At 34.8% G+C, this 17500-nt stretch overlaps 1 protein-coding gene across 1 annotated transcript in view; it reads right to left on the reverse strand.

Annotated features, from left to right (window-relative positions):
* Positions 1-17500, reverse strand: part of LOC137628490 (splicing regulatory glutamine/lysine-rich protein 1-like) — a 36352-nt gene that overhangs the window by 16475 nt on the left and 2377 nt on the right. The window contains exons 2-3 of the mRNA XM_068359646.1: positions 15327-15458; positions 15043-15276 (exon numbers count right to left, since the gene is read on the reverse strand). Coding sequence (XP_068215747.1) covers positions 15043-15276; positions 15327-15458 — 366 coding nt within the window. The remainder of the gene's footprint in view (positions 1-15042; positions 15277-15326; positions 15459-17500) is intronic.

Raw genomic sequence — 17500 nt, forward strand, 5'->3', positions numbered from 1 at the left:
ATTTGTATTTATTAGTATTATTTGGATATTGTTCATAAAGGGAATTTGCAAGTACATGGCAAAGAAATTATCCATTTGGGGCAAGTTGCTTCCGTCCATGTTGTTGAAGGCGTCAACCAGTAGTCATTAGCCGTGAGTGAAACATGAAACTTAACAAATATGAGGCATGAGAAAAGCATGAATCATGTCGGTGATATGGTAAAAAGCCGAGTATGGAAACGAAGTGAAGCATGTTAATATTATTGTTGTTGTTATTGTGGTTATTGTTGTTGTTGTTGTTGGTGTTGTTGTTATTATTATTATTACTTGCTAAGCTATAGCCCTAGTTGGAAAAAGCAGGATGCTATAGGCCCAGGGGCCCCAACAGGGAGAATAGCTCAGTGAGGAAAGGAAAAATAATAATAATAATAATAATAATGATTATTATTATTATTATTATTATTATTATTATTATTAATTATTATTATTATTATTAGCTAAGCAACAACTCTAGTTTGAAAAGCAGGATGCTATAAGACCAAGGGCTCCAACTGACGTATTTGTATGGTAGTTAGTTATCAACCCATTTTTATCACGTGTTTTTTCGTCCATTCATTTCTTTTTTGTCTCAATGGATATTTGAGATTTTACTCAAACCATTATTTTAATGACCAATTTAAATGATGGTGTATTATTCTGGAATAATAAAGGGACTTGAATAGCGGTCTTGAATTTCTTTAAAAGAATTTTAAGGCAATTAGCCTATTTTGGAATAATTTATCTTCATATAAGGTTTAAGAGTTCTCCTTTATTTATTCATTTATTTAATTCAATGAATATAATTATAATTTCTTTATTTGCAAGGTTTCCTCATTAACATTCTTTCATATTTATCATATTCAGTTATATGTTAAATTTCAGTAAGGCCAACCAGATATTACATATCTTGCCATTTAAATCTGTGAATAGATATTCATGAGAGATTAATAATATTCACTTTTAAAACTGTTGTGTTACATGAAGTTGGAGTTTCATGTGATGAATACATATTGCATAATGTAACGTCATCCTCATTTCAAAATCTGGTATATTTTCCCTTGTCCCCTATTAATATTCATGACTGGAATTATTTTATTTTAAACGATGGGTACGTCTGAATATATAGGAATTGAGAAAGCCACTAAAAAGCAGAGAGATTATTGCCTGTCGATACCAGCAGCCGTTTTGCAGAGATTATTAAATTATTCTCTCTCTCTCTCTCTCTCTCTCTCTCTCTCTCTCTCTCTCTCTCTCTCTCTCTCTCTCTCTCTCTCTCTCTCATATCTAATTGGTGTGTAAGATATATTTTTATCTCATTTCTCATGTATCTCCATTTCTGTATGTTGTACTTGAACCATGCTAAAAATATTCTCTCTCTCTCTCTCTCTCTCTCTCTCTCTCTCTCCTCTCTCTCTCTCTCTCTCTCTCTCTCTCTCTCTCTCTCTCATATCTACTTGGTCTGTAAGATAGATTTTTATCTCATTTCTTATGTATCTCCATTTCTGTATGTTGTACTTGAACCATGCTAAAAATATTCTCTCTCTCTCTCTCTCTCTCTCTCTCTCTCTCTCTCTCTCTCTCTCTCTCTCTCTCTCTCTCTCTCTCTCTCTCGATACCAGCAGCCGTTTTGCAGAGATTATTAAATTATTCTCTCTCTCTCTCTCTCTCTCTCTTCTCTCTCTCTCTCTCTCTCTCTCTCTCTCTCTCTCTCTCTCATATCTAATTGGTGTGTAAGATATATTTTTATCTCATTTCTCATGTATCTCCATTTCTGTATGTTGTACTTGAACCATGCTAAAAATATTCTCTCTCTCTCTCTCTCTCTCTCTCTCTCTCTCTCTCTCCTCTCTCTCTCTCTCTCTCTCTCTCTCTCTCTCATATCTACTTGGTCTGTAAGATAGATTTTTATCTCATTTCTTATGTATCTCTTTTTCTGTATGTTGTACTTGAACCATGATAAAAATATTCTCTCTCTCTCTCTCTCTCTCTCTCTCTCTCTCTCTCTCTCTCTCTCTCTCTCCTCTGGGAAAAAACAAATTCTAAGAATAATGTTCCAAGAGAGTCACTCTCTGGGCTGGCAATTCTAAAGATCCGTGTTCGAATCTTGGACCGGGTGAGGACGAAAAATTTAAGTATGCCTCTCTTCAACTATAGTCAATTTCTTTTAGCGAAGCAGATTTGCACCGACTTGCAGTGGTGCCCTTTTAGCTCGGAAAAGTTTCCTGATCGCTGATTGGTTAGACGAGATAATTCTAACCAATCAGCGGTCAGGAAACTTTTCCGAGCAAAAGGGCACCGCTGCGAGTCGGTGCAAATCTGCCTCGATAAAAGAAATGGACTATAAGATGCTAATTAAATACCTGGCTGTTGATCGAAAGATGCGGGTCACAGCTATAGCGTTGGTAGAAAAGTAGAAGAAAAACTAGAAATGTGTGTATCTCCATATCAAAGATTGTTTACCATCGAATCGGCAGGAGCTCGATGAGGTAATTTTCATTCCGGAGGGGTGGAAATGTTTAAAAGATCTCTCTCTCTCTCTCTCTCTCTCTCTCTCTCTCTCTCTCTCTCACTCTCTCTCTCATATATATACTTGGTGTGTATGATAGATTTTTATCTTATTTCTTTTGTATCTCCTTTTCTGTATGTTGTACTTGAACCATGCTAAAAATATTCTCTCTCTCTCTCTCTCTCTCTCTCTCTCTCTCTCTTTCTCTCTCGCTCTCTCTCGCTCTCTCTCTCTCTCTCTCTCTCTCTCTCTCTCTCATCTACTTGCTATGTATGATAGATTTTTATATCATTTCTTTTGTATCTCCTTATCTGTATGTTGTAATTGAACCATGCTAAAAATATTCTCTCTCTCTCTCTCTCTCCTCTCTCTCTCTCTCCTCTCTCTCTCTCCTCTCTCTCTCTCTCCCTCTCCCTCTCTCTCTCTCTCTCTCTCTCTCTCTCTCTCTCTCTCTCTTATCTACTACTTGTGTATGATAGATTTTTATCTCATTTCTTTTGTATCTCCATTTCTGTATGTCGTACTTGAACCCTGCTAAAAATATTCTCTCTCTCTCTCTCTCTCTCTCTCTCTCTCTCTCTCTCTCTCTCTCTCTCTCTCTCTCTCTCTCTCACATCTACTTGCTGTGTATGATAGATTTTTATCTCATTTCTTTTGTATCCTTTTCTGTATGTTGTGCTTGAACCATGCTAAAAAATATTCTCTCTCTCTCTCTCTCTCTCCTCTCTCTCTCTCTCTCTCTCTCTCTCTCTCTCTCTCTCTCTCTCCTCTCAATTGTTATATGATTATCATGTTACCATAAACATGTCTCCTTTGTCTCTCTACTGATAATTTTGTATGGCTATGGTCTTGTAGTCTCCAATTGCTCCCTACCCATCATTTTTATCACTCCCTCTCATCATCCTTCCCCTTCCCCTTTCCCCCCCCTCTCCCATTTCCCCTTGCCCTTCTCTTTATCCGTGTGGTCCCCCGGGGGCTGACATCCTTCTGGTATTATGGCCTCCTGCCGCAAGTTCATCGGATTAGCATACGAGTCTCGTTATGTGCCTCCTTCGGAACAGGTTTGCCGTTTTAGACGTGACTTCTTTTCTCTCTCTCTCTCTCTCCTCTCTCTCTCTCTCTCCTCTCTCTCTCTCTCTCTCTCTCTCTCTCTCTCTAAAATTTCTTTTGTCTTTTTATATATATCATTTATATATATATATATATATATATATATATATATATATATATATATATATATATATATATATATATATATATATATATATATATACGTTTGGTACTTTATTGTTATGTTGAAGATTTTCAAGAATGATAAAAAGATTAGTATAGAAATATATGTATTTTTAATTTCGTCTACAGAAATACACACATTTCTATACTTGTCATTCATCATTTTGAAAGGTTTCCAGCACATTCATATACTGTATATATATATATATATATATATTATATATATATATATATATATATATATATATATATATATATATATATATATATACAGTGTATAATATATACACACACGAATATAATATTATAATGTATGAAAGAGAGAAAAAGTAATAAACGACAATAATGGCCATTGAAAACTCATAAATATACAGACAATTCCAAAATCGACAGAAATCGTGTGACACCCCTCACCCCCCGACAGTTAGGAAATGATTGAACGTTGTCAGTGGGAGCCCATGACATGCCCAAGTTGACCCGGCGGGCATTACTAACGAGGAGGCAGTCACAGCTGGTCGTTTAGGGGCCAATGACAAATTTAGGCATCGCCCACTCTTGAGAGACCCTTCTTGGGTATCGTAAAGAGGCATGTAGGGCCATGTCTCTCATTTTTTGGGGGTCTCCTATATCTCTGTATCCAGGTATCAAGTTATCTCATTTATTTACCTTCGCCAATGGAGTTGGGAAGAGGTTAGGTTTTAGCCCCTGTTTGCTTCTTTGTCTTTGTGATCAAACAGATAATCTGTTAAATGTTAATCAGTTGATCAAAACCAATTTTGTAATATAGACCAGTGTTTTTATCTGAAATCATCACTTGTGTCTTTTGTAATTCTTTAATTACCTACGCCAACGAAGTTGGGAGGAGGTTGTGTTTTAGCCCCTGTTTGCCTGTTTGCCTTTGTTTGTGAACAGACAATCTGCTGGAAGCGTCATGTTAAGTATTAACCAGTTGATCAAAAACCAATTTTGTAATTAGATCAGAGCATTACTTGTGTCTTTTGTAATTCTTTAATTACCTCCGACAAAGAAATTGGGAGGAGGTTATGTTTTCGCCCCTGTTTGCCTGTTTGTCTTTGTGAACAAACGAACAAACCGTCTGCTGGAAAAGCCATGTTAAATATTAATCTGATGATCAAAACCAATTTTATAATATAGACCAGTGCTCTGATCTGAAAGCATCAATTGTGTCTTGTAATTCTTTAATTACCTCCGCCTAAGAAGTTGGGAGGAGGTTATGTTTTCGCCCCAGTTTGTTTGTGAACAACTTCCTGGCCACAATTCTACTCATAGAGCAGTGAAACTTTCAGCGATTAATTGTTATGTCTAGAATTTTTAAAGTTAGGGTTAAGGTCAAGCAATTTGTCGACTGAAATAAGCTGCCGTGGTGGAGGCCTGCACCCTTAGAGTGCTTTTCTAGTAATGGGACCTGCTGTACTTTGTCTCTTGATTATATGGTGTAGTTATTAGCCGGTATTATGATCGCTTAGTGATATAGGGTTGTTTATTATCCCTGTGTTGGTATTTTAAGGCTTCTTTGAGTTTACATGGCCTCTAATATCCATAGGTTGGTGGTCGGAGGTTTTTATTGATTTATTGAGTTTGTGGAAAAATTTCATGATGCTTCTGATTTTTCAAAGTATCACAGTTTAAATTATATATACCCTGTATATATATATATATATATATATATATATATATATATATATATATATATATATATATATATATATATATATATATATATATATATACAGGGTATATATAATTTAAACTGTGATACTTTGAAAATATATATATATATATATATATATATATATATATATATATATATATATATATATATATATATATATATATATACAGGGTATATATAATTTAAACTGTGATACTTTGAATATATATATATATATATATATATATATATATATATTATATATATATATATATATATATATATATATATATATATATATATATATATATACTACACTATTGTTCTGGTTGCAGACTATTCTTAAAGCAATGGAGTTTTTTTAAAGTACGTTTTTGAGACTTAAATGATTTGCCAGATTCAGAACTTAAAAGTTTTGTTTATTTATTAATTCATATATGAAATTGTTATTTTTTTGTGAAGTTCAGATGGAGCTCTTAAAATCCCCTGTATTAATTTTTCATTTTTATATAATGATTAGCTTATAACACATTTTTAGCACAATTTTACGTACTGTCACGTAACATCACCAACAGTAATCGTGGTATGAACATACATTTGTAACCCATTATTATTATTATTATTATTATTATTATTATTATTATTATTATTATTATTATTATTATTATTATTATTATTACAAGCTAGGCTATAACCCTTGTTGGAGAAGCATGACGCTTCAAGCCCAAGGGATCCAACAAGGAAAAATACCCCAATGAGGAATGGAATCAAGGAAATAAACAATCAAAATGAAATATTCTAAGAAGAGTAACAAAATTGAATTAGATCTTTCACATATAAACTATAAAAACTTGAAAACAAAACAAGAGGAAGAGAAATAAGATAGAGCAGTGTGCTCAAGTATACCACCATGCAAGCGAACTCTAATCCAAGGCAGTGGAAGGCCATGGTACAGAGGCTATGGCACTACCCGAGACCAGACAACAAATGGTTTGATTTTGGAGTGTCCTTCTCCTATGACAGGGTTTTACTACTACTACTACTACTACTACTACTACTACTACTACTACTACTGCCCGCTGCTGCAAATAATAATAATAATAATAATAATAATAATAATAATAATAATCAGACTTAAATATAGTAAATCCTAATGGTTTGATCTTGTGGGGAGAATGAGAGAAAAATTGTACGAATCGGAGACGGAATTAGAATTGCAGGACTTAAGAAATGAATTTTGTAAGAAGGCTCTGAGGTTTTATCCACAATCCAGAAATGTGAAATGGATTATGATATTGAACGCTGATATTGTTTTTGCTTTAGGAAAGTTTTTATGTGAAGTGAATCAGTAACTGTGAAATTTTATCAATTCAGATCTGGTAGTGATTATGATAATTAATGATTCATAATATCTGATTTTAATGATGCAATATTATAAATTCCTAGTTATATTTTTATAGTCTTAACGAAAATTAATATACTTATGTCTATGATAGTAATGATGACATAAACTAATGTTTATTTGATACGGTAACAGTTATTAAAACAGATAAATACGTTATTACATATCTGATAATAATGATGATGAAGATTATAGGAATACTAGTGTACGCGACCCGTAAAAAATGACGGCTAAATAATCAGAGCGATATGCACACAGATTTGTGGGAGATTTTGGTTTCCGAGTGTATCTCTCGGGGTACCCTTTCTCACCAGGGTATGACTACTCCCTCTACCCCTTATCCGAGAGGGAGACCGAATATTTATACTTCTTGCAATGCCACTAAGTGTGACGGTATATATATATATATATATATATATATATATATATATATATATATATATATATATATTATATATTGTGTGTGTGTGCGTGTGTGTGTATGTGTACGCATCCAGGCACTTGCTCTTTATTATATAGGGGAGATTGAGGGGGTCAATAACACCAGTACTGCGTAGTAACATTGCCAAGTAAAATTGCATCTGCCATAAAAATAACAACAGCAATATAAAAGTAAACTTAATATTCCCAAACCTTCATCCCTTAGTATTAGGAGACATCCAATTCACATCTCCTGGAGCAATTGACATTAAGGCAGTAAATCAAAACGAAAGGAAAAGTGTAATGCCATCGCTTGCAATATGCTCAATAGCTCCCCCCCCCCCCTTGCGACCTGCATAACGAACGTAATTGGCTGTTATGTTATTGAAGACCGTGTCATCAGGGGTTTAGCCGGAGAGTTAGGACACCGCATTATGTTGGACGTACATCGTATTTCTTGGCTGATAACTGAATTTTAATGGTGTTTTTTTTTTTTTTTTTTTTTTTTTTTTTTTTTTTTTTTTTTTTTTTTGTGTGGGAAGATTTGGTGATTTTATTGTTCATAAGATTTTTTTTTATTCGTTATTTGTTTTGAATGTGTAAGTGGATGTGTATACATTAGCTTGATTTCTATTTGTACACACGGATGTACGTATATGCACATACATGCACAATATATATAATATATATTATATATATATATATATGTGTGTGTGTATATATATATGTATATATATTATATATATATATATATATATAAAATATATATATATATATGTATATATATATATATAATCTCTTTATATTTATAAATGTGTCTTTTTGTGTCTGTGAATGTATGCATGTATGATTACTTCATTTTATGTTGGTTTACCAAAGAAGAGGAGGAAGTTGACCGCAAAAGCGTGTATAGAATACGTGAAATAAAATAGAATCTCTTAGAGTACACTAAGATATTGTGTCTCTGGAGTTTATATATATATATATATATATATATATATATATATATATATATATATATATATATATATACTGTATATGTTTGTGTATTTAGTTAGTCTTATATGGTATACGATATTCATCCTATATTCATGCACGAATATAAGCTACTTTAGCAACCATTGAATATATAAAACAAATTCAGTAATCAGCACAGTACTGAAAACACTTATCAACCTCTTAAGCTAATTTATATCAGCGTAATTTCTTGTATTTGAAAAGGAAGTAACCTCGTCTCCGTTCCTCCATAGAGATCGAGTGTAAGACGTTCTAAGCTAAGGGATGTTAGTCTACTCTCTACATAACAGGAGCCACGTCCTCCCAAGGGGACCTCCTTGTGAGGCCATCGGTCGTGCCGTCCAACCCGTGTCAAGGATTTACATCAATATTTGATCATGATCAGGGACATTCCAAGAGCTAGTAGAGTTTCGACTTGTGTATGTGTGTTTTTTTTCTCCTTTTCAACCTCCACCTTTTTCTCTTTCAATTTTTTTTCTCCTTGCCCTCTTCCTCCATCTCCACCTTTCTCTTTTTTTTCCTCCTCCTTCACCTTCACCTTTTTCTCCACTTTTTCTCTTTAACCTTTTCCCTTCCTCCACCTCTACCCTTTTCTCCTCTTCTTTTTCTCCTCTTCCTCTATCTCCATCCTTTTTTTCCTCCACTTTTTCTCCTCGTCTTCTTCCTTCACCACCACCTTTTTCTCCTCCCCCTTTTTTCGTCCTATTGTACCTTCCTCCACCTTCACCTTTATCTCCACCACCAGTATCTCCAACAGCTTTTTTTCATCCTCTTCTTCTTTCTCTTCCGCCTCTTCCTCTTCTTCCCCAACCTACTTGTCCTTCGCTGCAGTGGTTCTCCAATTTATCGGTGTTGGAATTATCACGCATATTGAAGTCACGCCATTTGTGGCCAGGAACAATATTTATAGATATATTCATATATTTCTTCTGAGGAGGACAAAAGTGAGGAAAAGTGACTTCATTGTGGGTTCGTGCACCAGGAAGGCATTTGTCACGCCTTGAAAGGATGCTAAGGCTGGTTTCCCCTCCCAGTGGTATGACGGGGGTGACTCCCCCCTTTCCCCATAGCCCCCCTATCACTTGGAGATAAATGCTTTACTGATGTAAATACCTTGTGTTTTCCACGCCATTCTTTCCTTCATAACTGACAATTGCACACCCAGTTGGATAATTTAGATGGGGGGGGGGGGAATAAGACAATTGATCGCATGACATTAGCTAAGTTCTTTTGAGATTATTTTAGGTGGTTCACGCATAGCTTTACGTGTGTCGATGGATATTTACTCAGAAATGTGTTCATGCAGTAGCGAATATATATTTTTTTTGTGCGTGGAAGAGTCAGTGGTGCTGCAAAGGTGTTTACTTCGTGCTACGTGCAGCATGGTTTAAACATGTATTGGCTAGTTCCGTGAAATTGATAGGTCAGCTTGCTTGCCGTAATGTGTCTGTTAATGACTATTTTGATATTCTTGGAATTTATATAACAAACATCATTGAGCACATACACACACACATATATATATATACAGAGAGAGAGAGAGAGAGAGAGAGAGAGAGAGAGAGAGAGAGAGAGAGAGAGAGAGAGAGAGAGAGAGCATATGTGTATTAATTGTAAGAGACGGTAGATTTGAATAGAGAAAACAGAAATGTAGGACTGAAAGTGAATAGGAGTAAAATTATGGTAATGTTCAATGAAAATGCATAGAGAACAATAAAAGGTTATGGACGAACCTTTAAGAGATCGATAATGAATATACGTATTTAGGACCGACAGTATATACATACTATATATGTATGTATAAGGTATTACAGTCGTAAATATTTAGATATGAATGGTAACATTTCTGTTACACACTTATTAAAATGCTTAAAAAGTGGCGTATTTGGAATCGGCATATTGAAGACTTTTGCATAAAATTCATGTAATTTCTATCATACTAAATAATGTTTACTGTGGATTACAATGGCAAGCCAAATGTCTTTGAAATTACTGATCTTGAAAAGATTACAAACATTTCAATGATAATTTAGCGTGTAGGGATCGAACCCCACTGGTAGATTAGATGTAAGTAAAGAGGAAGGACTTCATTTTTTTTTTTTTTTTTTTTTTTTTTAGTTGGAAGTTAAAATATGATGGGAAAAAATAAAGCATATGACGTCTCCTATTACGTTTCCGGCTATTAACTATCGTCTGTATTTATTGCCAGAGTTCACCCACAATGTTATTGAAGATGGTTATGCAAATCAGAACAGGAAATACAAAGCTTAAACATATCTTATTAGCAGATAATCAATGCATATATTATTTCAGTTCTTAGCTACAAATGAGCACATGTCATGAAGGATTGATTGTGTAATGTCAAATCATCTGTTTGTAAACAAATGGCAGCTGCATCATGGGAAGGAGCGTGGTCTATGTCCTTGCTTATAGTCTGGCTTATAATAAAAGAATGATTTAGTGTTGCAAGTACTCAAGAGCCTCTATTTTCTCTGCCAAGCATAATGCAGTATAATCCAATCTTTGAATCTGATTGATGAGAAAAATAAGCTTATTAGTGGTTGCATATGTTTCTAATATTTGTCCATTAAGAATAACTTTTTTATTATAGATTGAAGGCTCTCTTCACACGAACGGATTAATGCCGCAGGGTTTTGCCCGCGCGGATTTGAAATCATTGATGATTAACGAAGCTCTTCACACGCTGCCCGCTGGGAAAATTCGCTGCCAGCTTGGAAATTTTGCTGGCCGCTCGGAAATTTTGCTGCCCGCTTGGAAATTTCGCTGGCCGCTCGGAAAATTCGCTTCCCGCTAGGAAAATTCGCTGCCAGCTCGGAAATTTTGCTGCCCGCTCGGAAAATTCGCTGCCTGCTCAGAAATTTTTCTACCCGCTCGGAAATTTCGCTGCCCACTCGGAAATTTCGCTGGCCGCTCGGAAATTTCGCTGCCAACTCAGAAAATTCACTGCCCGCTCGGAAAATTCGCTGCCCGCTCGGAAATTTTGCTGCCCCTCGGAAATTTCGCTGCCCCTCGGAAAATTCGCTGCCCGTTCGAGAACATTTCCGAGCGGCAGTGATATATACTAGCTGCATGCATTGCTAACCAACGTGGTTCTTAAGTAGCGGTTTATAGAAAGTATGAGGCCGCTCGGGAAAAATCCTCTCGTTTGAAAACATCCTTGCAAACGAGCGGAAATATTTCCGTATGGAAAAAAAATTCTCTGGTGTGAAGCCAATGGCAGACATGTTCAGTATGAGACCCGTGATGTTAGAGTAAGAAAGTGAAAATGTTCTGTGCATCGGATATGCAAATGGTGTAGAAATAAAGAAAGCGAGAATGAGATCGGTGGAGGATTTTCAGGTCAACCTTGAAGGGGAGAGACGGGCAAGAAACTCAAGAATATTTTATTTTACTTTTTTTTTCGGAAGTATCGACGATGTTGTGAGATCGACTCTCGAGTCATCTTCCTGACGAGGAGGTTATCTGCATAACTTCGAAGCCCCCCCCCCCCCCCAGCTCCCACCCCTGCTCATCTCCTGTACCTCCATATCCTTCTTATTCCCCTCCCCCAGGAGTTTTAAGCCTCACTACTGCTGCGCACGGAGGGAAAGACCTCATCTTGTCATGGTCTTGATGTCTATAAATTTGGACTCAATAATGTCACCATCCTCTGCTCTAATCGAATTTTGATATTCGTAATATCCTGATATATGACTTTCAAGAAAGGGGGAGAGTTGTGCAAGTGTGTGTGTATGTGTGTGTGTGTGTTTTATTACAGCTGTGTCTTTCCGCTTTTTATAACTGACGTTTTTGCTTCTTCTTTTTTATTAAGAAATGTGTGTATGAATGTGGCTTTTTTCAAAGACATGTGCGTATTAGTGTTTGCATACGTGTTTACGGGTGAATTGGAAACTATTTTGGGCAGGGGTACATTAATAATTTTGTCCTTCGATGTTGTTTAGCCTTTGTATCTGTATCAAATTATATTATTATTATTATTATTATTATTATTATTATTATTATTAAAGTTAGAGACAAAAACACTTTTTTGTGTATTTTTATAAGTAAATCACTATAACAATATTTTTTTTTAATATAAATAAACGTTACACGGAAAGAAAGTCCAAATATATTCAAGAAAAAGTGCATATTACAGAAGAGAATGATGAGTTTGGAGTTCATCACCAAACTTGAACATCCAAATTTTACTAAAAACCTAAGTCACTGTTATTGAGTAAAGTTCTGAGCGCATACCTCCGCCAACGTCAAGCCATTTTAATCGCAGACACGTCTTGTTAGACTTTCTTTGCTGAACTAATTAAACTATTCAATAATATCTTTCATTGCCAGTCACGAAGCCTGTCTTTATTAAAAAGTTTTGTCACAAACCCTGTCTATAGTGAAAAGTTTAGTCTCGAAGCCTGTTTTTGTGAAAAGTCCAGTCACGAAGACTGTCTTTAGTGAAAAGTCCAGTCACGAAGACTGTCGTTTAGGGAAAATTCCTGTCACGAAGACTGTCTAGTGAAAAGTTTAGTCATGAAGCCTGTTTTTGTGAAAAGTCCAGTCACGAAGCCTGTCTTTGTGAAAAGTTTAGTCACGAAGACTGTCTTTAGTAAAAAGTTATGTCACAAAGCCTGTCTATAGTGAAAAGTTTAGTCTCGAAGCCTGTTTTTGTGAAAAATCCAGTCACGAAGACTGTCTTTAGGAAAAATTCCAGTCACGAAGACTGTCTAGTGAAAAGTTTAGTCTCGAAGCCTGTTTTTGTGAAAGGTCCAGTCACGAAAACTGAATTTAGTGAAAAGTTTTAGTCTCGAAGCTTGTCTTTAGTGAAAATTTCAGTCACGAAACCTGTCTTTAGTGAGAATTCCAGTCTAAGCCTGTCTTTAGTGGAAACTTCAGTCACAGAGTCTGTCTTTAGTAAAAGGTCCAGTCAAGAAGCCTGTCTAGTAAAAATTCCAGTCACGAAGCCTGCCTTGGTGAAAAGTTTAGTCGTGATGCAGGTCTTTAGTGAATAGTTCAGTCATGAAGCTTGTCCTTAGTAAAAGGTCCGGTCACGAAACTGTCTCTAGTGATAAGGCCAGTCACGAACCCTGTCTTTAGTAAAAAGTCCAGTCACGAAGCCTGTCCTTAGTGAAAAGTTCAGTCATGGAGCCTGTCCTTAGTAAAAAGTCCAGTCACAAAACTGTCTCTAGTGAAAAGGCCAATCACGAACACTGTTTTTAATAAAAAGTCCAGTCACGAAGCCTGTCCTTAGTGAAAAGTTCAGCCATGATGCCTGTCTACAGTGAATATTTCAGTCACAAAGCCTATCTTTAGTGAAAATTCCAGTCATGAAGACTGTCTTTAGTAAAAAATCCAGTCGCTAAGCCCGTCTTTGGTGAAAAGTCCAGTCATGATGCCTGTCTTCAGTGAATATTTTAGTCACAAAGCCTGTCTTTAGTGAAAATTTCCAGTCATGAAGACTTTCTTTAGTAAAAAAATCCAGTCACTAAGCCTGTCATTGGTGAAAAGTCAAGTCGTGAAGCCTGTCTTTAGTGAAACGTCCAGTCACGAAGCAACTTCGAAAAATCTTTATAGTGTCTCTTGGCTCCTAGCCGAGTCACTTTTTTGCCTTCTAGGTTACACCCCCCCCCCCCCCTTCCTAACCCCTCCCATTTCTTCCATTCTTGTAAATTTTACTTCAAATAGCTACTTCGGGTTTGTCAAACAGTTACACCTCTCTGCTGAATGGCGTCCCCGATCCTAGGATTAGGTTTTATACCCCAAATTTCAGTGTTTGACAGGAGACCTGAGGTAAAACTCGCCTTCCTTCAACACAAGTGACGATAGAATTAAACGCAACCTAATCTGGTCACGAAATGGAAACAGTTTAGTAGCTTTATACTTCCTTATCTGTTTAAATTTTTTTTTTTTTTTTTAGTAGTTGGATTGTGGTTTATGCTTATTTTTTATTACAAAGGTAGATGAGAAAGACAATGTGGAATTACTAGAAGTTCTTTAACGTTAGCGAAATCAAACTTATAATGATAAGAGATGTTAAGATATGATAAAGAAATTCTGGACGAAATGAACGAATGAAAGATATTCAGAAAAAAAAAGAATTTCAAGAAAAGAAGATTAAGAAATTAGTACTTGGTGTTTGTTGTATAGAGAGTGACGTTTAGTTGCACTTCTATATGCGCGTATTCACCCACATTCATATGCTTACGACTAGCGTATTTATTTATGTATGCAAATTGAAATCCTGACTTTAAAATATGCCTTCTCAGCCCCGGCTTTAGAATAATTTGCGGCGAGGCCAGGCAACAGACCTTCGAAGAATGAAGTGTTTAAAAGACAACGAGTCGTTTGCCAGTCCGTTTCAGTTTTTGAAGACGGGGAGATTGTGGGCCTTTTGGCATGTAATAAATGGAAATTTAAGCACCGAGGTGAGAGTGGTTCATCTCCCACCGATCTGTAGAGATGTTATCTCGCTGGCTTTGAATACTCTCGCGATTTTTTTTTCTAACCTTCCATATCTTATCTCGCGTTTATCTTTGCCTTATCTCCTGTTCTTCTTATTTTTTTTCTTCTTTCTCGGATATGAATTATTCTTCTACTGTACCGTACCTTATACCTTACTCCTCCCCATATGTTTATTCTCCTTCTTCTCCTTTTTTTTTTTTTTTTTTTTTTTACCTTCCATATCTTATCTCGCTTTTATCTTTGCCTTATCTCCTGTTCATCTTTTTTTCTTCTTTCTCGGATATGAATTATTCTTCTACTGTACTGTACCTTACTCCTCCCCATATGTTTCTTCTTCTTCTTCTTCTTCTCCTTACTCCTCCCCATATGTTTCTTCTTCTCCTTCTCCTTCTTACTCCTCCCCATATGTTTCTTCTTCTCCTTCTCCTTCTCCTTCTTCTTCTTCTCCTTCCCCTTCTTCTTCTTCTTCCTCTTCTTCTTCTTCTTCTTCTTATCATTTTGTTTCTTCTTCTTCTCCTTCTTCTTCTTCTTCTTCTTCTTCTTCTTTCATAATGATATTATTCTCTCTATTCATCTATTCACTGCATCCGTACCTGCTTCTTCTTCTTCTTTTTCTTCTTCTTCTTCTTCTTCTTCTTCTTCTTCTTCTTCTTAGCGTAAGACTGACTTCTCTTTTCCGATGGCGTTGGTACTTCTTGTCGACCGCAGGCCTCTCGTTTGGCCCACTACATTTTCGGAAGTTATTCGCCTGAATTTTCTATCAGATGTGATGGCGGGTGCATTTTTATAGCTTATTTTTTTACATATATTTCTTAGGGTCTCAAAATTATTTACTATAATATTATATATATATATATACATATATATATATATATACATATATATATACATATATATATATATATATATATATATATATATACATATATATATATATATATATATATATATATATATATATATATATATATATATATATATATATATACATATATATATATATACATATATATATATATATATATATATATATATATATACTCACATACTTTCTGAGTGGGGATACCTTCACGTTGTGAAAGTGTTTGTGTATCGCCTTGATCAGCAAAGCTGTACTAGTCAGGGCCACCCATACTAGGTCAGTTCGCTGTTATTGATCCAACGAAAATCTCCCACCATCACCAATCCGCATTGGCCAGTGTGGTGATAAAAACTTGCCAAAACCTAGACATGATTTAACGGTTTACCGTAAGTTCATTGTTCATACTTGACTGTATTAAGATTTTGGAAAACCCTATTACAGAAACTAAGAGAAACATTTTTGTTAAAGTTGACTGTACTTTGTAATGTTAGTACTTGTATGTACAACTTCGTAGATTGGTAAAGCTTTTTTTTTTTTTTTTTTTTTTTTTTTTTTTTTTTTTTTTTTTTTTTTTTTTACTGAATACTTTTATTATTTACGTTTTTTATTATGTATGTTCATCCGTTTGTTTGTTTGTTTATTGACACCTCTAAGGAGATTATTCAAATGATTTTCCTCATAGGTTTGCTGGTCTTTGATGTAAACTGTAGTTTGTTTTCGTATAAATAATTTTCAGTAGAATCAGCTTGCGTTGTTGTCATTTCGGAATACTACAGTATTACGGTAGTGGTACAAGTTACATCCTTAAGTGTAGTACATTGATGTAAAGTAGCATGAATGCTAATTCCTTTGAAGGCTGTTTACATTTTTGTTTATGCTAACCACAAAGACAGGATTAATGTTTGTATATGCTAGACAAAAGGACAGGATTTGATTTTTGTATATGCTAACCACAAAGACGAGATTTGATTTTTGTATATGTTAACCATACAGACAGGATTTACATTTTTGTATATGCTAACCACAAAGACGGTTTAATTTTTGTATAATATGCTAACCATAAAGACAGAATTTAATTTTTATATATGCTAACCACAAAGACAGGATTTGATTTTTATATATGCTCACCACATAAAGACGGGATTTAAAATTTTGTATATGCTAGCCACAAAGACAGGATTAAGTTTTGTATATGCTAGCCATAAAGACAGAATTTAATTTTTGTGTATTCTAACCACAAAGATAGGATTTGATTTTTGTATATGTTAACCATACAGACAGGAATTAAATTTTTGTATATGCTAACCTAAAGACGATTTAATTTTTCTAGATGCTATCCACAAAGACAGGAATTAAGTTTTGTATATGCTAACCACAAAGACATGATTTAATTTTTGTATATGCTAGCCACAAAGACATGATTTAATTTTTTTATATGCTAACCACAAACACAGGATAAATTTTTTTTATATGCTAACCACAATGACATGATTTAATTTTTTATATGCTGACCACAAAGACATTATTTAAATTTTGTATATGCTAACCACGAAGACATGATTTAATTTTTATATATGCTAACCACAAAGACATGTAATTTTTGTATATACTAACCACAAACATATGATTTATTTTTTGTATATGGTAACCACAAAGACATGATTTAATTTTTGTATATGCTAACCACAAAGACATGATATAATTTTTGTATATGCTAACCACAAACACATGATTTAATTTTTGTATATGCTAACCACAAAGACATGATTTAATTTTTGTATATGATAGCCACAAAGACATGATTTGAGTTCTGTATATGCTAGCCAAAACACATGATTTAATTTTTGTATATGCTAGCCATAAAGACATGATTTTATTTTTGTATATGCTAGCCACAAAGACATG

This window comes from Palaemon carinicauda, chromosome 36 (assembly GCF_036898095.1).
Source record: "Palaemon carinicauda isolate YSFRI2023 chromosome 36, ASM3689809v2, whole genome shotgun sequence".
Taxonomy (NCBI): domain Eukaryota; kingdom Metazoa; phylum Arthropoda; class Malacostraca; order Decapoda; family Palaemonidae; genus Palaemon; species Palaemon carinicauda.